The sequence below is a fragment of the Macrobrachium rosenbergii genome, chromosome 4 (genome assembly GCF_040412425.1).
Source record: "Macrobrachium rosenbergii isolate ZJJX-2024 chromosome 4, ASM4041242v1, whole genome shotgun sequence".
Taxonomy (NCBI): Eukaryota; Metazoa; Arthropoda; class Malacostraca; order Decapoda; family Palaemonidae; genus Macrobrachium; species Macrobrachium rosenbergii.
In genome coordinates this window covers 18,774,210-18,797,801 of record NC_089744.1, presented here as the reverse complement: position 1 = coordinate 18,797,801, position 23,592 = coordinate 18,774,210, and the positions used below count along the sequence as shown (strand labels likewise).

Here is a 23,592-nt window from a genome sequence, read left to right as displayed (position 1 = left end):
TGAAATGAACCTACTTCTCCATTATATAGCTTTTACTTCCGTGCCCGCGGTAGTAAAATCTATCTAATGGAGAGGTAAGTATTTAAAAAGTAAATCTTAAATATTTACATTTTTCCATTTTTTCCTAAGCTAAAGGCCTCACAAATCTCTCACAAATGAGTTTGCTAACAAGACATGGTCACTAGCGCAAAGAAGGGAAATGTCTATGCCCTGTCTCTAGAAGATCCAGGATAGCCTGGATTCAGTACTTATATTGAATCTTTTACCATGTGCTAGAATCAGTTTTCTGTAGTTTTTCGAGCATTCTGGTAGCTATTGGTCAAGTCCAACCACATGTACTTTAAGTTGGATTAATTGGAAGCCTATGACAAGGGATCTTGTTCATCCTAAAGTAGTAAACATTAAAAGATTATTCAGGGTACTTTTCACTGTTCTTTGTTCAAATCTCTAAGTTAGTAAGTTAGATCTACAGGAGTTACAGCATCCCTTATGTTCCTGGCAGTGTTTAGTGTGGTATAAGTTACTATATAAAAATTTTTCTGGTGTTTATTTACAGCACATGTAAGTTCTATTTTTCTTCATTTTGAAGATCCATAATTCAGTGCTAATAGATATTCAGTGCCTCTTATTTGAAACTTTACTACTAGTTAAGTTTAATTAATACATGGAGCAAAATGAATTATTTTGCCCATCTCCTAAGCAATAAGAGGAATGTGGAATTCAAACTGTTTAGTATGTGATTTCCCTTAAATCCCCTTTGTAGATGGTGACTTCATGTTGCTAAAATTAACATGAATAAATTGGGTCTTTTGTGGACAGAACCCAAAGGCAATTGGAGATGACATTTTATCTTTAGGGATAAAACAAATTTTAGAAATGGCTAAGAGTTTAGGTTCTCATGGCATTTACTACAGATATCTCAGTAGATGTCCTGCATCCATGAAAAACAGGAGTTTCAACCTTACCTTGTATAATTTGAATACGTATGCTTTATATGACCATCCTCAATAATGTTTAAATTTCACTGTTTTGTGTGTAAATTAATTATGTAGGTGCTGTAGTGCATATATCCCTTCCCTTTTGGTTAATAGTGTCTTATTGAGAATTAAGTCTTTACTGATGCCTGTTGTCATTGAGGTCCATTGAAAAGAGAGGAAATACAATCTGATTATGCCATTATAAAATCTCCTGGTTGAAAGTTAAGTTCTCCGTAAACAAAGTTTTGCATAAAATGAATTATGATGCTCTTAAGTGTTATTGGAGAGGGTTATGATTAAGATTTGTCTTTCAGCTGCTCACCAGAGTGGACATAACAGTGGAGTGATTCATGCTGGCATCTACTACAAACCAGGTTCATTGAAAGCAAAGCTTTGTGTAGAGGGGCTTCACCTCTCTTACAAGTATCTAGATGAGGAAGGTAGGTCTCTTGCATAATAGAAGACATTCTTATTAGCATATGTAAAGTAAGAAATTCTAGCATGTGCAGAAAGAATTCGTACCACACATTATTGTTTTCTACTTTCTATGTCATAGAAAATTTTTTCTTTTAGGTTATTGATGTGTGAAGCTTGAATATTTCAGTGCTCTATATATTGACATAGTGCTTTCTTTCCTTTTTGTTCTTATAAAACTTTCATTGTAACTTTTGCTTTCTCATGATTAACTGAAGCATGACTATTTTGTTGTTGACACCATGAAATTAAATTCTTTTCAGGAATCCCTTACAAGAAATGTGGCAAACTTATTGTGGCCTTAAATGATCTGGAAGTTAGTCGATTAATGGATCTTTATGACCGGGCACAAAAAAATGGTGTGCCAGATGTAAAAGTGATAGATGGAAGTGAGATCAAGAAATACGAACCCTATTGCCAGGTGAGCTTGATGCTGTTACATGTAGCCTGACTTGATTTTTCCTTTGATAGATAACAGTGAAGTGCTCATAAGTCCATTTTTCAGTAATATTCTGTTCATTTGTCAACTGGGTATTTCAGCATTGTACTTATATTTCTTTTAGCAATTTTTTTCTCGTCTCAGTTTATCTGCACATGGGCAGTAGTTTTTATAGTACATGCATCTTTCCTTTTTCAGGTTAATTATCATTTGGCCGATGAGCTGTTTTTAGTTTTCTGTGTAATTCTTCAGTAATTTTCTTCAGTTTCTATTAATTATTGAAATACTAATATTACATCCATTGATTTACAGATTTATATTTTTTTCTTTTTTGTCAGTTTGAGTTTAATTCTTCACGCACTTGGCTTTCTTTCACATTGTACTGTAAGCTTAATTCTTGACCTTTCCTCTTGGGTAATGAAGGTAGTGCTGTACACCTATTTCCCAAATCATCATTTATTCTAGAGTCTGACCATGTTATCCTCTTTGGAAGTCATTTTTTTTTTTATAGGATTCCATGTAAGGTTGACGTTTAGTCCTGTCTAACTATTGTGTTGCTTCTACATATTTCTGATGCAAATAAAGTCTCAATCTTTACTTATTTGATCATGCTTTGTCACCAAGTCTGGTGAATCCTATGGTATCACGTTGGCACACCATTGTGTATATTCAGAACCCTTGGAGCCAATATTTTTTCTCATGGCTCAACTTCAGATTGATATAAACAGTCGTTTTTTCTAATCCTTATACAAATGTTCCTTCATGATTCATAGCTGTGCCCACTTTTTCCTTTTTTATTTAGGCATATCTTGCTTTTTAATTCTCATGTATTAATGATTCTTCTCATTGTAGATCATCTTCCATTTCTCCATTGATGGATCATCCTCCATTGCTGTCTATTGATGCAGATATGACAATTTGTTTTTGTGTACTCTTGTTAGTGAATCAGTGGACTCTGGTCTACATCAGTTTTGGCATGACTTAGTAGGGTTGGTTATACTGCTGCAGTGTGTCTTGTATAGTGCATTTCAAGCAGTACTACAAATTCTATTCAGTGTTCCTGTAGCACTCCTACATACTGTATTCAGTTGCCAAATGCAGCAATTGTAAAGTGCATTATCCTCCAATTTCTCATTCATTGAAGAAATGTTGTAAGGATAATATTGCTGTTGGAATTAGTGAGCACTGCCATTCTGCTTATCTGTCTGTGCTTCTTGCTCATTAATATCAAGCATAGCCAGACTTTATAAGACTGCCTCTCTTGTGCCTTTGCTGTGGAAGCCTCAGCTAGGGATGTTTCTTTGGCTATTCCTAGGCCTGTGGTGATTTTGACTCCAATGGAACGGGTATTGAGTGTGACAAGTAGACTCCTTAAGGATGCTGCATATAATCCAGGGTATTTAGGAAAGGTGAGTGGCTTCTCTAGGATGAGCCTCTGTCCTAAATATTTGGATAATGGCCTGTTACCTTGATAACAGTATCTGGAAGAACTGGGATGCCATTTTGAGAACTGCCTCCAATTTGGTCTTGTTCTTTAACTTTGAGAGCCTGAGGACAGCTTGTATGGACCACAACCTCTTCCCTATCTTGATTAGGGAGATTACTAAGGTTAGATGTTACACAACTACTAGAACTGCCATGAGGCCACTTGCCAGCTTGACTCCCTTTTGTTCACATCAATCAACTTGTAACAGGTACCCTAGAGACTTTGTCTGTATCCTCATATAGCAGGAGTAGAAAGTTGTGGGGGTCTCCTGCCACCCTAACCAGGAGGACTTGGAGGACTTACACTAATACACCCTCCTATCCTGCAACCCTGAGAATTCAACATTTGCACCTTCATCCAAACATAGTAGGCTGAGACTTCCCTAAAAATCTCTCCAAAGATGTTTGAGAAGGTGAAATTTGGGCCAACCTACATTCAGATCTGCTTCTCGTGGGAATTCGTCTTGCAGGAATTCTGGACTTAATGTTTGGAGATACAAGTGGAACCACAGTGAGCCTAACTTTGAAACAGGTTATTGTTTGGGCTTTCTGGAAATTATTATTATATTATTCAGTAGATGAAACACATTCATATGGAACAAGCCACAGGGCCATTGACTTGAAATTAAAGCTTCTTTGTTAAGTTCCAGTTGCACAACATCCTCTGGGAAGCTGTTCCACAGTCCCTTCCTCTGACGTCAGAGCCTACCTGATTTAGGTCATGTGCAAGGAGCTAAAAAAATTATTTACCTTCAACAGTAGTAAGGTAGTGATGGTAAGGGGAGCTGTAGAGCAGGTATTGGTCTATCTCAGGGGTTTTTGCTGTTGGCTATTCATCATCCGCAAAACCCCTGGAGGGTGGAGGCTTTCATCAACCTTGCTCCTTGGAATTGCTACTGGGTACTGATCTCTTGTTCCATTTAGAGGGCAACTTTTTGACATCTCTTTAACTTGAAAGATGGGTGATTTCAGGTCTAAAGTGACATTTCACAAGGAAGGGTCATCCAGTTCAAGGACCTTTGGTTTGGTCTGGTCACAGCCCCAGACCTGATGTTTCTGGTGGACATACCAAGAACCCTTCTGTACTGGGAGAAGCTCAGCTGCCATCCTCTTTGAAGATGCCACCAGAATCTCCACTGCCTCAATCTTTATGTTTTGAGGCTCTTCAGTGGTGCCTCCTCTGGAGATGGTTTTTGTGCCAGGCTGCTGTCAAGGATTGCTGCTTTGCCCTCTTGGGGGTATTCAGTTGCAGGGGTATCCACTTGGGGTCTTCTAGTGAGCTTCAGGCATGTGCCAATTTTTTCCATAGAAAGGTACGCCCAGGAATCTACAGTCTCTATTGTAAAACTTGTTGCTGTTGTTAAAAGCTATGTGCTCTCTACAATTTGAGGTTTTTCATTCAAAGAACTTGGGAAGTATTGGCCTGTCTTATGTGGTTGGCTCTGTTGCAAAGACAGTTTTCTCTCAACCTCATCTTGGCACCCTTATTGTTATTTTATCCTTTTCTGCTAGGGACAAGGAAAATATTAATTTTTTTGCCACCCAAAAGCTGTCAGGACTAATTCTCATAAGACCAAAACTTGTTAAAATGGGAGAACTGATTGTTTTTATCTAATAGCATGAGTACAGTGGAACTGTCTCATAACATTTATGTTTTGTTTATAGTAAGTCATCTTGAAAGCTTATGATAGTACCCCAGAACTCAAATTATCCAGCTCAAAGGTGGGAGTTAGTGAAGTTATGGCTGTATTTACATCTCTGGTCTTCTAGACATCCACAGAGATTTCTTCCATTATCAGTTTTGCTCTGTTTTTATGTTTATAACTCATAAATTTATGGTACAGTTGGTGTCTCCTGACTAAGACTCTTCCTTCTAATCTAGGTCACTTGTGGAGCAAAATCAGCTGGGTTTCTGCAATGCAAGTGAAGAGTATGTGCCTTAGTTCACTACTGTATTGATTTAATCCTTTGTCAGTTCAGGCTTCAGTGCTGTTAACATTGCATAGCCCACTGGGCTCCCAGTCCCAGTTGTTCAGTAGTTTGCTGTTTCCAAGTCCTCAAGAAATGGTATTTGAATAGCAGCAGGTCTCCTCCTGCAGAAATAGCTACTCGGTTGTAAAATGATAGGGTTTTGGTGCCAAGAAGAGATACAATTTTATAAAAACAAATTTGATGTTATTGCTGTAAACCTATCAATTTATGAGTCAATTTGACCTCCTCCTGACCTTGCAGTGCATCAGACAATACTTGATATGACCATTTTCTGCTAGTAAATGGACTTCGGAGCCTGGCGCTTCTTCTTCTTCTTCTTCTTCTTCTTCACTTTGGATGCGTAGGCAGAGAGGAGCGTCTTCTTCTTCTTCTTCTTCTTCTTCTTCAGTATTACCTATTTTATTTTAGTCTTGTATAGGCACATCAGACTGGATTAAGAGATTTTCTTGTAATGTAATTTGATTGAAGGTAATGTGATATTGTCGGTTACTGACTTGTCATCTTTTCGGGTTTTTAATGAAATTCTAGTTGGTACTTATACGAGTATTTGAACTTTATTGTCAGGTTTTGGTTCCTTAAATTTATTTTATGACAGGGGTTCTCTATACTATTGTTTTCAGGGTCTGAAAGCCATTTGGTCTCCTCATACTGGCATTGTTGACTGGGGTCTTGTCACCGAGCATTATGGGAAGAATTTTCGTGACAATGGTGGGAATATATACCTAGATTTCAAAGTCAGTGGGTTTGAACTGACTGAAGACAAACCAGGGTCAACAGAGGCACATCCAGAGTATCCAGTGAGGGTGTTCAGCAAAGATAAAGTGAGTTAGCATTTAACTTTTTTATATTTTGATTTTCATTTAAAACATTTTTGAGGTAATCTATGTAAAAGCATTTGCAAATACTTTTAGACTAGAATTGTTGTGAGAACTTCAGCATAGGTTATATTACCAATGGTTGTTTAAACTCTATTTTGAATGGCAGGTGATGTCACTTTTTGTCTGTTACTGACTTTGTCATCTTTTTTATAGTTCGTTTTAATGGTACGGTATGGTTTTTCAAGAATGAATAAATGGCAGGGGAATAAATGGCCACATAAAGTGTAGTCTGTATTAACAGGTAGTCCACTGAGATAATTTCTTGAGTAAAACACCAACTTGCACTCAAGACAATTCAAAGGCAACTTTGAGGCTTGAAAAAAGTACCCCAGGAAAGCCATGTGCTGCTAAGATTAGAAGGGGACTGGTTGACTTGTTAAGAAGGGACTAGACTCCAAGAATGGAAGGTGGTACCGCTCTTGGAAGACCCTGAGGACCCATGATTCTGCGCCTATCTGCTTCCATAAGGACCAGAATTCCTGGAGGGAAACCCCCACAGGAGGCAAAGACAGTAAAGGTGGGAAAGGGAGCCTCATCTGTCTGGATACTTATGCAGTAAGAGGTTGAATTTTCCAGAGTGAACAGAATCCTAGGAATCTTAGGCTGGGGAAAATCTTGGTTGCTGGTAAGGGGTGTAAGGCTGTCCCGCCAGGAACAGTGATTATTGTTGACACTAAAAGATGAAGTGCTGAAAACACTTACCATAGCACTTACATACTAAAAGATGAAGTGCTGAAAGCACTTACCATAGCACTTACAAAGTCTCTAGGGAGACTTGCATTTGATGCAGGCTTTGAGGATGAGGCTGAAGCCAAGGAAGAGTTGCCAGTACTGAAGATGGCATCCATTGTAGTCATAGGCTTCAGCTTCACGATTAACTCGCCAAGTACTTTGGGAAAAGGTAATGATCCAATGGATCCAAAGTCTGCAATTGGCAGAGATAAAGAATGGAGGCACTACCCAAGGAGTGGAAGAGACACAAACCCAAGGAGTGGCAGAGCCAGCAGACCTTTGCAGCATCCTACGGGGAAGGAGAGCCATCAGCTAACAACATACTGGCACCTCAAGGTCCAAATTCTGCCAATCTAGCTGGGCCAAGCTCTCTCAGCAAAACTATCATAGGCGTCCAATTCGGAGGGGCACCATATCTCACCTTGAAGGAAAGGGAGCAGAGAGATCCTTAGCGATGACCTATCCAACTAAAGGATAGATGATGCACTGCAGAAGAACACCCATGAATGCAAAAAGCTTCTGCAGCACAGGTTTGGTAACGAGAAACTGTGCTTCACCCACTGGGCAATTGTCAACCCACCTTGTGCTACAGCCCTTCAACCTCTGCATCACATCTTGGAGAACCGTGGTCCACTGACTCGGTGAGGGGAAGGTCATAAAACTTGACTGACTAATCTTCTTAAGTGGCTTCTAAGGGTAGTCGATGCTGAAGATTCTGTGAACTTGTTCCAACTCTGCAAATGATGTATCATCCTAGAGAGCATACAGATCATCACCAGGCTCCATCACATGATCCTTTGAAGAGTCAAACCTGGTTTTCTTAGAAGTCTGTGGTGTGCTAGAAGTCTGCAATGTACTGTGAGTAATCAGGTGTGACAAATCTGAGTGACTCACAGGAGTCGAGAGGGAAACCAAAGCCACTGGGCACCAGTTGAATACTTGGTACCAGATAACTCCAGGGTGAGGGTGATGGCCTTCTGTTCTGCAGTGGAGATGTGAAAATTGACAGTACATCAGACAAGAAAATAGGCTTATGAGCAGTGGGAATGGTCTACAGGTACACCATGTCCACCAGCATAAGAGTGCTTACTACAGGCAGGCCCTGGAAAAAATAGTTGAGCAAGCTTCAAACACTCAGTCTTATGCATAAGGGTGGGGGGAAAGGGAGGGGGAGCTGATGAACATCAATACTGATGATCACCAAGACACAAACCACAGGAGGGGTAAAATTAGAAGGTTGCATCATGGAGAGAAGAATATTCTTAAGCAGTGACAAAGCAAAACTAGCAGCAACAGAATTTGCAGCCATCACAAAAGGAATTCATAATGCATGAGGTACTATAGTCTCACAGGAGGCAGGGGAAGAAGAGGACAAGAACCACAAGAGATATTGGGGTCAACATGGAATGAATAGGAGGGTGAACACTGAACGCTTGCCATCAAAGACTTGGTTACTGACCAAATCCAGTTATAGACCAAACTTTCCAGCACAGAAAACACCCAATGCTTTAGATGATCAATGAAGCAAAGATTCTCCAGTGGCTGCAGTTGCCCTCCAAATGACAGCAGCAGTTAGTATTGACAAAAAGTGTGTAGGTGGAACAAACTCCAATAGCAGGGGAGTGACATTAGGTGAAGGAGCAGCAAATGTAACATTCCTTCTAAGAGTTTAAGCAAATCATCAGGTTATGTGAACTTTGAGGGAGATGAGTCCTCTGTAGACAAGTAAACCACAGGAATAGGGGAATCCATAGAGTACCAGTTCTTCTTACCTTTGTATAAGTTACCACAATAGGAGGGAGCTTCAGGGGGTTACCGCAGAGCTTTTCAATGAGATGTGGCTCATCAGTGATGTCAACAGACACAGAAACCTACCCAAAACCCAAGATTTATTAGGCAGCCCTTGAAGCAGCCATAGAATGGAGCTCATAGGACCTGTTGGCAAACAGGAACCATTGATCAGCTGACTAATTATCATGCACATGGCATAACTGCTGACAGGACAGACACAAGAGGTGGAAGTCTTTTTCAAGGGAAGATATTCCCAAGCCTTCCCAGGCCTTTCCAGGCAACTCTTCTCATGAAAACTTAACCATGGTAAACAGCACTGGCCAATGACACTGGTAGACAGGTCTACAGTGCAGTAGTAACCAAATGAGGATGTACACTGACACTAATTTAACCTTGCCAATTATTATACGTATTAAGGGAAACTACACAAATTTTATACTTTCATAAATGGAAATCACATGAATTCATAAACAATGAAAAGCATGCTAGCAATTAACATTAAAAAATAAAAAGAAAATATAGCACAGAAACATAAACAGTACACACACAAGCAGAGACTGGACGCAACTGGTTACTGTGAGAACAAATGTGTTAATGAATAATCCTTTCACTATGCTAAGCAGGATTCACACATACAAAAGGTGAAATCACATGCCAAAATAAAGACTTATGAAAAAATTTACAGGAAAAAGTAAAGCACCCAAAAGGTGAACCCTAACACAAATCGCAAAAAATCAATACCAGAAAATGAAAAGTGAGACACTTATAGTAATGCTGAGAAGGGATAGAAAGTGCAAACCACAATGTAGAAAATGCTTGAATTACCTGAAAATTGAGTGAAACTAAAGCAAATATACCTCAAGAAAAAGAAAAGTACACAGAAAATGTATGAAAAGATCATGTATTCATACAGATGAATGACTGATAGCAGAGACATCATAGGGGACTGCTTATATACATTGAAGGCCTTTGGATCTTGATTGGTACAAGTTGGTGCAGCTGGGCATAGTTGCATGATAGGAAAGGGCATATATGGTTATTGGAATTGTAATAAATAAATAAACATTTTTTTTTCGACGCATGATCTTTGTAAGTGAATTAAAATGAAATGCTGTACTGTAAATCTTATGAGAGCCATAAGTTTATAGTAGTGTCAAAGTTCAAGAGGCATGCATTCATGATTTATGTTCATTGCAGGCTGTCCGTTGCAAGTATGTCCTAACATGTGGAGGACTGCAGTCTGATAAATTGGCAGAACTTTCCGGTTGTTCGGGTGACCCTCACATTATACCCTTCCGTGGAGAATATTTGTTACTCGCCAAAGACAAAGCTCACATGATCCGTGGTAACATTTATCCTGTAAGTAAAATCTTTGAATTATAGTGTTCTAATTCTGTTTGGAATATAATATATGAATTCTGCTTTCTTGAGAATTGATTTATAACTATATTAATGTAGCATTGTTTCCTATGGAATACAATGATTTGCTTGGCTTGGAACAAATAACAAACAAATTTGATTTCTCTGCTCAAGAAGAAGCAGTAATTTAGTAATAATAAAGTATTTTTGTTTCAGTTGTATGAAATTTTACAAGTACTGTAAATGGAAACTTTTCTATGCCATAAAACATTTTTTCATACAAACCTTTATATTGTATTGTGAGCCGTCATTTCCAGTATTTACGAGTATGTGCCCAGGTACATGTCTTTTGATCTTTCACAGACAGACTGTGTAGGAAAAGAGGCTAGCCTAATGTTATTTAGGCTAGTGAAAATGCAACTCACATAATACACAAGATATATGATGAAATCATGTTTTGGGGACAGAATTTTAAGGGTTGCATGATACATGAGATCAAATGATACATATACTGTATACAGTAATTCAATACTCTAAATTGAATGATAATTATAAAATGCAAGTTAGGTTAGGCTATTACAGTAGGTAATTTATATGGAATTGTGCTAGACTATAGTGTGTGAGAGTTAGCCCCAGGGTACCCTATTGTGTAGGTCTTCGTTACTTAGTGGAAGGGGCAGACTTCCAAGCTGTTCGTTAAGTTAAGGTGACACTGTGTTAGCTAGAGAGGAAGCCAGCATCTTCATATGTAAAATGAAGGCTCACCCAAGGGAAACTATTAGTCTCCTATCAGCATTATATATGAGGCTTGGAAAAAAGGGAGTGAACTGTATGTAGTTAGATCTTGAGAGAGACCATTTCCAGTTCAAGTATTTACCAGAGTGGATTAGTAGAATTCTAGCATTGGGTCTTACAAGACCATCTGGTTCTGAGGCTTCCTCAGGTGTCTTAGATGAGGGAGACTTGTTTAGGCCAAGCTCTTCCTTTCAACGTTCTCCTTCTCCTACATTACCCTTGGATAAGGAAGAGGAACACTTAGAATCGGTCAGGTCAGGTTGTAAGGAACTGGTTCAGTTATGTTTGGACAGATATCCTCAGTTCTTTTTAGTGGAGCATGCAAATACTGCTTGCTTTCTAAGTCCTTCGAGGTTGGGGTCTGATTATTCTCCTCTCCCTTCCTTTAGGCTATCAGATTCTGTACATGGGAGATTTGACTCTATTGCTAAGGCTTTGTCTAAGAAGATCTCTAAAGGATCCTCTCTTTTGTCCCTTCCTTCATGCAAGGAAGCCACTAGTGTATTGGACAGGGGAGTTTCTCCCCTTTTCTCCTGATCCGGCAGTGGACAGCGCTTTGTTGTCCATGATTTTTCTGACTAAGAAAGGCGCTATTGCATCAGGCTGGTTTGCATTTCTCTATTCCAGAAACTGAGAATATGTGTTCCAGAGGCTGAGAATATGTATGAGTTTAACTAATGCTATCAAAGCTATGTCCTTCAGTGAAATTGTACTGAACACAGTCAAACAGTGTCTGAAGGAGTTTGGTGAGCTTCTTCCTCCTCTGGCCAGGGATCCTTCTGGGTCATCAGGGAGTTCTTCCTCCCTCTCCCTTAATCAGTGTGACTTCAGCTCCAGATAACCATCCTGGTGCAGTGTTGGTCCATCCAGGGTTGGGTGGATCGGGTGTTGCGGCCTCTCCACTCTCATGGGTGGGCGTTTGTCATCCAGGTGTGGTCAGCCCAGGTGTTACGTCATTGTTGCTGGGTGGTGCGGGGTTTGCGCAGTCGAGTGCGGCTGGCTCAAGAGTTTTGTCATCGGCTTTAGTTGGTACAGGGTTTGCGCAACCAGGTACGGTTGGCTCAGGTATGATAGGGTCAGGCATGTCAGATGTTGGTCTCGCGCATCCAGGTGTAGCGAGTTTTGGGTTACTGGGTGCAGCTCTTGCAGGTGGTCAGCCTGTCTCTTTTCCTGCTCTGGTTTGGTCAGACCAGTCTGACAGAGAATGCTCTTTTGAAGAAGAGGAGCCGCTACCAGATATAGGTTTTTTCCAGCAAATGAAAGCGAGCACAAGCAGATGGCGGACTTTATCCATTCTCTCTATCCGCAGTCCAAGGCTCCTGAGGAACCTACACAACCAAACCAAGCAATGTTTGAATCGTTGTAGGCAACTAAACCAGTAGTCTCCCAAACATCAAGTAAACTAGTCTGGTTTGGCCGAGTCGAGCAGGCGTTGAGGGAGGCGGACTCTAGGTTAGCTTCTCTTATCGGGGTTGGTAGACAGGGTTCAACCTTGCTGCCTAATCGGAAGTGGTTCTATAGGGTAGTGGGTAACCTTTCTGCCGGTGTCAGAGTTCCACTCAACGAATCTGTTGAGGCTCTTCTCTCTCGGGTTCCTTCGACGAATCGTTTGGTAGCGGTTACATCTTGTGAGGCTTGTATTTTGGAGGACACCTTTCGCAGCCAGTCTGAGGTCTTGTCCCACTCTTTGTGGATGTTGTCTGGGTTGATGGGGTTTCTCAAACAAGATGGGTATACTCCCTCCGATCCTGTACTGTTTGACAACCTCACCACTTCGGTTTTGATGGGGTTGGCATACCAGGCTAACATTTCAGCTGGCTGTACAACGTTCTTTGGCAAGAAGAGGAGTGACTTCTTTTTAAATCATCTGCCGCCTCACTATCCGGACATACATAAGAGGGTTCTGTTGAGGGCGCCTTTTGCGCTTTGTAACAGTCTTTTTAGAGAGGAGGATGTCTTCTCCATGGTCAATTTCGTGTCGTCGTTGTCAGCAGTAGCGTCACAGCAGGCTATGATTCATGTGGTGGCTCAGGGTTCAAGATTACCTAAAGGATCCAGGATGCCATCTCCAGCTAAGCGATCAAGTTCTAAGTCCCCTGTAAGATCGCCAAAGAAGGTCCGTTTTGCTTTTAAGGGTTTGGCTTCTGCCTCGGATTCGAAACCTTCTTCTTTCAAGAGGGGTTTTCGGAAATAGGAGATATTCCCTTTGCCTGTACCTGTGGGAGGTTGCCTTGCTCCTTTTTAGAACATCTGGAAGGAGTGGGGCGCAGAGAGTTGGGTGGTGGAGGTGTTAAGGGAGGAGTCCTGTTTCATTCTCGTCCTCCACTGTCCAGCTCCCCAGTTTGCCTTCCCAGTTATTCCCCATCCTTCATCAAAGGGATAGCGTTAGCAGTGGAGATCCAAGCCCTTTTGGAGAAGGGGGAAATAGAGCCCGCTCCTTCTTCTCTGGGGTTTTACAGCCGGATCTTCTTGGCTCCAAAAGTGGGAGGTTCTTGGAGACTCATTATAGATCTTTTGTGTCTCAACCGGCTGGTAGTTTCAACGAAGTTTCACATGGAAACTTTGCAGTCAGTGCTGCAGTCAGTTCGGAGAGAAGATGGGATGGTTTCAGTGGACCTCAAGGATGTGTATCTTCAGGTTCTGATTCATCAGGAATCTTCAGAGGTTCCTTCGTTTCTTGGGTCCAACTGGAACGTTCCAGTTCAAGGTCCTCTGCTTTGGTCTAACCACAGCACCTCAGGTATTCACAAGGGTAATGTCTCCTATTTCGGATGTAATGCATCGTCTGGGATTTCGAATGAGGAGATACCTCGACATTGGTTGGTTCAGGCTTTGTCTGTGGACGGAGTATTGCAAGCAAGGGTTTCTTACTGAACCTATGTCAGGCCTTAGGAATTCAGATCAATTTGGACAAAAGATCTCTAATTCCAGCTCAAGTAAAGACCTATTTGGGGATGGAGACTCAGACGCGTCTTTTGAGGGCTTTCCCGACAGAGGAACGGATTCTTGCCGTTCTAGGTCAACCAGAGGTATTCCTGTCGGACAGGGCTCAACCAGTGAGCTTGTGGAAGAGCTTGTTGGGCCGAGTGTCCTCCCTCTCGCTACTAATTCCAGGGTCTCGTCTCCAGATGCGTTCCCTGCAGGCGTGTCTCAGGAATCGCTGGGACTTTCAGGAAGAGAACACAGTTGTGGTCTGGGACGATTCTTGCCTCAATGATCTTTGGTGGTGGTCAGAAGAACATCATCTGACCATCGGCATAAGATTGGACTCCCCTCTTCCAGACGTTCATCTGTAGACAGATGCCTTAGATCGGGGTTGGGGTACGACCCTGGAGGAATCTCAGGCTAGAGGCCTTTGGAGGGATCTGGATCAAGAGGAGTCCATAAATTTCTGGGAGTTGAGAGCAATAGAAGAGGCTCTAAGTTGCTTTTCAGAGCAAGTAAGCAACAAGGTAGTAGCTCTCTTTTGCAACAACGTTATTGCTGTGTCGTATCTAAAGAAAGAGGGAGGAACAAGATCGCAAGTCTTAAACAACATAGCACAGAGAGTTCTTCGGTGGTGCGAGGACCGAAGGGTTTCTCTTATCCCTCAGTTTGTGTTGGGGAAGCTCAGTGCTTTAGCAGACGCATTGAGTCGTTCTCAGGAAGTTCTCGGGGGCGAGTGGACGCTGGTTCAGGAAGAAGTACAACATCTGTTGAGGAGGTGGGCAGCGACAGTGGATCTCTTTGCCACAAGAATGAATTTCTGTCTTTCGGCCTACTTCTCCCCAGTAGCGGACCCCATGTCGTGCGGGACGATGCAATGATGCACTCCTGGGACAACCTTCAAGTGTATGCATTCCCTCCTTTTGGGTTGATTCAACAGGTACTGATCAAACTCAGGAACAGTATCAACACTCAGATGACTTTGATAAGCCCCTTCTGGCCCCAAAGACCTTGGTTTTCAGACCTTCTGGACATGTTGACGGAAGTTCCAGTATTCCCTCCAGAGAGGAAAGATCTTCTCAGGCAGCCTCATTTCCTCCATCGGAACCTCCGTGTGCTGAAGCTAGCTGCCTGAAGGTTCTTGTTACTCAACAGAGTTTGTTACTTATCAGAAAACCTGACCCTCAAAGCATCTGCCAAGTTGAGGTGCTATTGCAGCCTGTATGTTCTAGTCCCTACTGGTGAGCAGCGCAGTAATGCTTTGATTTCAGTCAAATTAGAATTATAAGACTTGAACTCAAATCCTTGAAGGAAATGGGAGGTTACACTGTATGTTTTACCTTTACTGTTTCAGTATTGTCTCTGAGGGAGTAAATGAAAAAATTAAACATCTTTTTATTGCATTTGATAACTTCAATTTTGTCTTGTGAGAAGTGAAATCAGTCACAGTATTGACTGTTATCTAAAGGGAACTGCCACACTGATAAGAAGGCAATGTTTCAGGTTACTCTAAAATAAATTGGAGATAATTAGCATGTTAAAGCCTTCTTCCTTATTTTCATTTGGTAATGAAGCATAGTGATCTTTTGATATTGATGGTGGGTACAGATTACAGTCTGCCTTGGACAGCACACTGTGGATGGTACTAAGAATTGTTTTCATCGTTCTTTTGGCTGCATTGCATTTTACACTTCATTTTTCCCCTTTAGATTTTGCCATCAAACATCCTGACAACTTGAAATTTTCCTTGCACTAGTTGTCACCCAGTATAAAAAAAATGTCTGTGGACCAACCCTGTGAGTCTAGAAATGTAAATTAGTAAATTGGTTCAACTTCTTTGTTAATAACAGTTACTCATTTAAAATTTGCTGCTGAGTATTTTATGTGTAGGTTTTATGTGTACTCTCATTTATTTAGACTTTATTTCTTTTTAAGGTACCAGACCCAAGGTTTCCATTCTTAGGTGTCCACTTTACACCTAGAATGAATGGTGATGTTTGGCTCGGACCTAATGCTATTCTTGCATTTAAACGTGAAGGATACAGGTTAGTAATAAACTGACTAAAGTGTGGTTGCTTGTATCACTGAACTTGAGATTGATTTCACAGTATCACTTCAGTTTTTATAAGTTATTTAGAGTGTATAAACAAATATGTATCTCTTTATTGGTTGCGTAAAGGGATGAAAAAATGGTAAACTCAAGACTTAACTGGTCATTATCACCAACATTTTTATGTTAACATTTTCCTGTTTGTGGTTAGATTTACAATATGTTCCCTGTACCCTCTGTTGTTCTGTGCACTTTTTATTAACAATATTAAATTGATACTTTAAAAAAAACTGAATTATCCTAATCCAGCATGGATCACAAACAGTAGATCTACACTTGACCATCACAGGATCTCACTTAAGATCACATACATTAGAGATCTGAACTTGAGGCAGTAACAGTTCCCTTATTGTTTCATAACAAACCCATCTGTCATAAATAGCCTTAATTTGCAGGAACAATTCTTTCCAGATGTTTAGTTTTTGAAGTCTTGAATGTGGTGGTAGAAAGCGAGAAATTCAACCACGGAATGACTATATGTGCTTGTAAACTTTTCACCTGTCAGTAGGAAGGAACTGCCTGCCTCATTTTTACACAAATCTGGTTGTCTATCTGCCACAAGAATTCTCCCCCACAAGAATTCTCCCCAGCTTGCTTTGGTCTTCTGGATACTCTATAAATTGTTCTGAGTAATTTATTGATATTTTCAGTTATAGTCTAACCAAACTCTTCCTTTCATACTTTCCATGTATTTCTCCTGAAATGTTTGCTAGTTAACCTATACAATAAAAAAGGAACTTCCCTTACAATAACAACAGCACATTGAATTGTACAGGTGAAATAAGCACAAGACAATTAAAGACCTTGAAATACAGCATGTGGTTTTTCAAATAAAAAAATGAAATTACTTGCTGAAAGTTGGGGAAAATGTGCTAGTCAACAACAGATGATATCAGTGGCTGAAACATGTAATAAATGTAGAATCCACCAAGTTCCCTTTTCAATATTTAAGTAAGAACTAAAGTGGAAAGGGGCTGACACTAGTTTCTGAAATAGAAAATCAATTAGTAACAAGTACAGAAAAGCAATCCTGAAGAATACACTTGGAGAGTAGTGGCAGAGGTGTAGACCACACAGTATGACTATGAAATGTGAGACTATTTGTTAACAGTAATTCATACCATAGGATCCAGATTGGAATGGAATGGAATATAAAATTTTGGCCAAAGGCCAAGCACTGGGACATATGAGGTCACTCAGTGCTGAAAGGGTAATTGAGAGTAAAAAGGTTTTAAAGGTGTAACAGGAAGAAAACCTCATTGTTGCACTATGCAACAGTTGTTGGGAGAGTGTGGAAAGTAAGATGAAAGAGAGTATGAATGTGCATGTATTAAAAGGAATAAAAGGGGTTGCAGCTAGGGGCCAAAGGGATGCTGCAAAGAACCTCAAGTAATGCCTACAGTGCACAGTGTGAGGTATAACGATGGCCCTGCACCCCTACAGGGCATAGGATCCTGAGTGTATTTGCATGATGAGACTACCTTCTGTCTGACTAAAAAGATTGGTGAGCCTGGGAACATGGACTATATTATGAACTTGAGATGAAACAAGTAAAATTTACTTATGACAGTTTGCTACAGTTAGAGCAGACACTTGACCTACCACCTTGCTGCCTTTGTGCTTTTGTTACCCCAGTCCTATTAGCATCCCTTTGTATGCTTTAGTAAATTTCTGCTTTTTCCCTACAGGCATACAAACAGTACACGTTTCATATATGGAGTATTCCTCTGCCCTTGTGCTGGGCTAGCTGTGTACTGACCAAACAAGCCTTTTATATATGGAGTATCCCTCTGCCCTTGTGCTGGGCTAGCCATGTACTGACTAAACAAGGGCGGTACCCAGGTGGAGATTGGGGAGAGGGGATGCCCATTTTCACCTAACCAGCACCACCTATTGTCTTTCTGGCATTAATCAATTTCAGACATTTTTCTTTTGTTCGCTCTTTTTACGTGTGGCTGAATCCTTTATATGATTCTTTTGCTTTTTGTGATTTATCCATCCTAAGCATTTACGTATGTAATTGGTGCCTTTTTGTGCCTGAAAGTGCTTGCTTTCTCAGTGCTTTCGTGCATGTTGGTTCTATGTCCTGATAGAGCACACAAGACCAACGCTGTTGTGAAGGTCGTAGTTAGCCTTGTAATCATTTTATGTCACCTGTTGCAGTAGAGCTGTTCTCAGTATGTATTTCCTGCCGGGGCAAAGAATGCACTCGTGATTCCCAGTCCTGAACATGCTGTATTTTTGGCTTGCCTTCTCTACAAATGTTTTTCAAGTCCTTGGCTAGACAGCAAGGTGAGCAACAGTATGGTCTTGCTCTCCACTCCTTACTCCCAACTGCATCTGCCTTCCAGGAGATACCTGGCCAAGATAGTGGAAGTTCTCACCTTCCCCCACCAGGTCCCAATCCTGTCACTGACCCCTGTAACCTCTCTTGAGAACAAGAAGGTTACTGCCAAGAAATGTCACTGCTTTCCTTCACCACCTCTTAGTGCCCCTCCTTGCCTTGATCTGACTAGTTGGATCCTACCTACCAAGCATTCTTGTAAGAGAACTTACTCTCCTCATTGCAGTTCCTCTACCAGGAGTCATAGCAGATCCAGTCAGTCCCTGTCTAATGACTAACATTCCCAGAGTAGGGCTTGCCATGCCCCCACCCCGACTCCAACAGGAGCAGGGCCTCGGGTTCTTGCAAAGACTCCAGGCACTTTTGGCATTCTGTTCCTTTCACTGCTCTTGATTAGACCCTCCTTGAGGGAGAGTTGCTTGCATCTGGAGTCCTTACTGCTAATTGAGGAGAAGACAGGATATCCATTCTTGCTCCTGGTCCTGTATGGCTTCTTTAGGCAAGCCTCGTCTCTGAAGCTACCACTCTAGGTCTTTCCTAGAGTGCTTAGAACAACTTTCTCCAGGGACATAATATGGCCCAGAATGACTTGTCACTGTTGAGCTGGTTGTGCTTCATTCTCCACAAAGCTCATTGTGACTTTCATGGGGTTGTATATTTGTGGGGTCACAAGGAAGGCCTCCACCATCACAGTATCCAGGAGAGAGTCTGGGATCAAACTAAACCTGAGAGAGCCAACTTACATGTGAAACTTGTTGTGACATGAGGGAGAGGAAGAGACCGTTGTCCTGCCATAGAGGAGTGCCTGCCCTTCCCCCCACCTCATACTGGAATCTCCGTCAGGAATCCGACTGGCATGGAGTCCTGTATCTATGCTCCCTCCACCCAGAGTGCATGAACAGGAGTGGGAGTTGGAGCAAAGATCTACAGTTCCTCCTGCAAGAAGAGAAATCTCCTTCCAGCATGACTTAGCAGAGCCACAGACTTCGGGGGGGCCCCATCCTTTCTGCATATGGTTTTACCGGCAATCTCTCTTATGGTGTGGGCAGTGGGTTCCACCCCAGAGGCAAGACTATCAATGAGGCTATCATGGTCAGAGCTTTCCTGTGGCATTTTGGTGGAGGTGAACTCACTGATCTGTGGATCAACCAGTTTTCTTGCAGCCAGCAGTTTGGGAAAGCCACTCCCCTTCCATTATGTAGACGGAAGAAATATTATGTTCTCAAGAATGCAGATGACTTGCCCCTTCACCTTCATCTGGCATTGTGCCAGCTGACAAACAATGTCCCATTGGGGAAACTGCATTAACAAGGCCTTAACTTCAACTTTACAGAGTCGAACAACCCAGAGACTGCAATGGTGTTGGTGCTCCATGTCACTTCTTGGCTAGATTTGTGGCAGGGTGCCATGACCTCTGTGATGATAGAGGAGTTATCACCAAACTCTTGGTCAAGGGCAAGGAGTTTAATGGTGTTGGGCAGGAAGGCCATCACCTCCCTAGCCTATCAGATCATCAGTGTTTGGGCAAACATTACGGTTAAATGGAGGGGCTCATTCCTCTCCCTCATGTCACAACAGGTTTCACATGTGAGTTGGCTCTCTCAGGTTTAGTTTGATCCCAGACTCTCTCCTGGACACTGTGATGGTGGAGGCCTTCCTTGTGACCCCACAAATATACAACCCCAAGAATGTCGTGAGGCACTTTGTGGAGAAGGAAGAACAACCAGCTCAAAAGTGGCAAGTCATTCTGGGCCATGTTATGTCTCTGGAGAAAGTTGTTCTAAGCACTCTAGGAAAGACCTAGAGTGGTAGCTTTTGGATCACAATCTCCTTCAGGGAGTCTCAGAACGAGCCTCCCTTGGAATTACTTCTATTCTTAGATGTGTCCCACAAGGGTTGGGGAGCTCATCTGAGAGAAGAGTTCACTTCAGGGGCTTGGCCCCTGAATGTGAAGAAGGTACACATCAACACACTTGAGGTTTATATTTGTAAGGAAAATACAGATTACTCGAAAACTTTGGCATTTCACTAAATTAGTAATAATTTTGTTTTTCTCTCTGCCTTGTATTCTGTTTTATACATTTTCCTTTGATGTGTTATTATTCTTGCTATTGTTCATATATCCTTTAATTTTGTAACTTATATAGTTTAACATGTATAAGTGTTGTACATGAACAGTTACGAATATGCATATGTGTGTACAATACTGTATATAAAATCATGCTGGTTGGGCTTGTACTGGGGAGTACCTGGATGAAGACCTAGACCATGTGGGAATTAATGAAGAAATTGCACAAGACGGAAGAGAGAAGAAAGCCCATTTCATGGATAACCCCTTAAGGGAAAAGGAAGCATATAAAATATTAATGATTGTGAAGATGAGCTGAGAAAAACTTAAACCTTTTGAAATTCTGATGATGATTTTTATCGTTGTCATCCATTTTTCAACCTGAGTGTCTGATGACAGCTATACCTGTCATTGAAAGATTTTCTTTTAATAAATTTGCCATAAATTATAAAAAAGTCATAACGACAAAATTTGAGTATGGCATCTATGGATGCTTGTTGTTGCTAAGTAGACCAATATATATTCTGATTTATGGCAAATTTTTAAAGATGTGGCGAACTGTTATTCTGGCTGGTGAACTAAGCTACTCAACTACTGTATATCTTACATTTTTTCAATGAGCTTTGTGGTATCATACATGGCTTAAATAATGATGAATTTCATGTAATTGAAAAGGTAATTATATGATAATATTAAACAGTGGAAACAGAACATGGATGTCTTTTCTCTTTGGTCTGTACATAAGGAATATGCTTCAGCACAGCTGGACATGGCTGTTTAACTTTTAAACAGGGTGGTTAGGTAGTTAACTACTGGGCACCGGGTGGGAGTCCTGCCCATCCAGCTGGTAAGCATTCACTTTGCTTTGCGGAGTTCCTATGTTTCCCTCTGCCCTGCCTGCTATTTTGCTTGGTTTTGGTCTACTTTCCTGGTGGGATCGTTACCTTTTCTTGTTGTGTTATATTATTTTGTGCTTTGCTTGCGTGTTTTTGTGATATTAGTATGCAGACCCATGAACCTGTTAAGCCAAAGGAGCAAAAGGCCAGTGCTCAGCGCAAATGCCCCGGTACCTCCTCTTAAGACCTGTAACCATTACCGCTCCTCGCTTGATGTGGATCTTCATGTCCTCTGCACCAGTTGCAGGAGGCATGATTGCATACCTGAATCTACTTGTGACGAGTGTCGTGACTGGTCACCAGTGCAATGGGTGAAGTATTCTCAGAGGAGGAAGTACAAGAAGAAGGCTCCCAAGGTGTTGTCCGGTGGTAACATGCCCCCGACTACACCATTGGTTGTTAATCCTTCTAGTTCCTTCCTTCCTCCTGCGGAACTTCCACGCTTTGCCGTCACTCCTATGGGAGCCATCTCCCCTTCGTCTTCTTTGCTTGCTTCTTCAGGCTGGTGTCTGTGTTGGGAGCTGGTGATTGGGGTGACCTCTGCTCAGCAGTCTCTGCTCGCTCAGGGGGTGGGGGGATAGGAATCCCCCTTGGGGCAAGTTGAGACTACCAGCTCTAACCAGACTTCCCTTTCAGCTGTGGAGGAAACTGAGGATCTCCAGGAGACTTGGTCTCTCGGGCTTTCCCTCAGTAAAGGGCTCCATTTTGTCTGATTCAAAGGGTAATCAACAGGGTAATGATCACCTGAATCTCAGAATGACCCTGGTGGCTCCCAAATGGCCACATGCCATTTGATACCTGGACCTGCTAGCTCTACTTTCCGAGGCACTGAGAGAGTTTCCATCCTGGCTCAACCTACTAGCTCACCCGCACATAGAACGGTACCACCAGTCAGTGGAGTCCCTTTCACTTCATGACTGGAGGCTATCCAGCATCTCTTGCGAACGAGGGGGTTTTTTCGCCATACAGCGACAGAGATGTCTGGATGCATGTGATAGTCCTCTGCAGCTGTATACCAGGGGAAGTGGGCCATCTTCTGTGGTTGGTGTGGTAGATGGGGTCTCTCTCCGGTCGGAGCTACTATTCAGCAGGTAGCAGACTTCCTCATCTTTCTTCACCAAAAGAAGCTGCTCTCTGTATCAGCTGTTGAGGGCTATAGGGCTGGCCTGGGCCAAGTCCTACACTTGAGGGGTGTAGATATCACCTCCTTGTTGGAGATTTCTCTGCTGATGAAGAGCTTTGAAAGGTCTTGCCCTCCTAGGGAACTCAGGCTCCCTGAGTGGGACGCGACTCTCATTTTGAGGAGCCTGACTCGTGCACCATACGAGCCTCTGTGAGGGTCATCAGACAGGGATCTGACTCTCAAGACTGTCTTCTTGCTTGCCTTGGCATTGGCGAAGAGAGTAGGCGAACTGTATGGTCTTTCCTCCAGCGCTTGATTTCGTCCCGGACTTCATAGCAAAGACTTAGAATCTGTTGGTCCCTGACTCCCAATTCGAATCCCTTCGTGATCCTCTCTCTAGAGGACTTTGTTACCAACGATCCAGACAAGATGCTACTCTGTCCTATTAGAGTGCTGAGGTACTACCTAAAGAGGACTCAACACCTCAGGCCTGAGTGTCGACGACTCTTTGTTAGTACTGGCTCAACCAAGAGAGAGGTGTCCAAGAACACCATCTCTTTCTGGCTTTGTGAGGTAATCAAACGGGCATACTCCACTTCGAGCGAGGAGAATCCTAGTGCATTCCGGGTGAGAACCCATGAAGCCAGGAGCATTGCTCCGTCCCTTGCATTCAGGAAGAATCTGTTGGTTCCTCAGATACTGAAGATGGGGGTGTCGTCATGCCAGACCACCTTCACCTCCTTCTACCTTCGGGGACATTGCCCACAAGTCCTTAGACACGTTTTCCTTGGGTCCTGTGGTGGCTGCTCAGCAAGTTGTGTAGCTTACCAGGCTCCTCTAAGAAGGCAGACAGCATCTCGCCTAAAGTGTTCGGTTGTTAAAGAGTGAGTACGTGTGTGAGTGACTGGACTCCCCTCCTTTCTCCTTCTTCATCCCTCCTCTCCCTGTGGGCAAAGGATAGGTCAGGCTGTCACTTGCTGGAACTGGTGTTGATGCAGGTAAGTTTCACATTTAGTTCCCATTCTATTCTCTGTAATTTTAGCTATATACAAGCAATCCCAACCTTCTCTCTAGCAAGGGGAGAGAGGGCCTGACAATAAAACAAACCCGTTGCTTATACATTGCTTTATTGTCTCCGACATATAAAGATTCATCCTAACACCTTTTCAAATACAGGCAGTCCCCAGTTTACGACGGGGGTTCC

The 23,592-nt window shown here is 42.2% G+C and overlaps 1 protein-coding gene across 1 annotated transcript in view; it reads left to right on the top strand.

Moving 5' to 3' along the window:
- Nucleotides 1-23,592, top strand: part of L2HGDH (L-2-hydroxyglutarate dehydrogenase) — a 50,330-nt gene that overhangs the window by 7,941 nt on the left and 18,797 nt on the right. Inside the window, exons 3-7 of the mRNA XM_067090470.1 lie at nucleotides 1,292-1,417; nucleotides 1,715-1,872; nucleotides 5,988-6,188; nucleotides 9,966-10,127; nucleotides 15,783-15,892. Of these exons, the coding sequence (XP_066946571.1) occupies nucleotides 1,292-1,417; nucleotides 1,715-1,872; nucleotides 5,988-6,188; nucleotides 9,966-10,127; nucleotides 15,783-15,892 (757 nt within the window). The remainder of the gene's footprint in view (nucleotides 1-1,291; nucleotides 1,418-1,714; nucleotides 1,873-5,987; nucleotides 6,189-9,965; nucleotides 10,128-15,782; nucleotides 15,893-23,592) is intronic.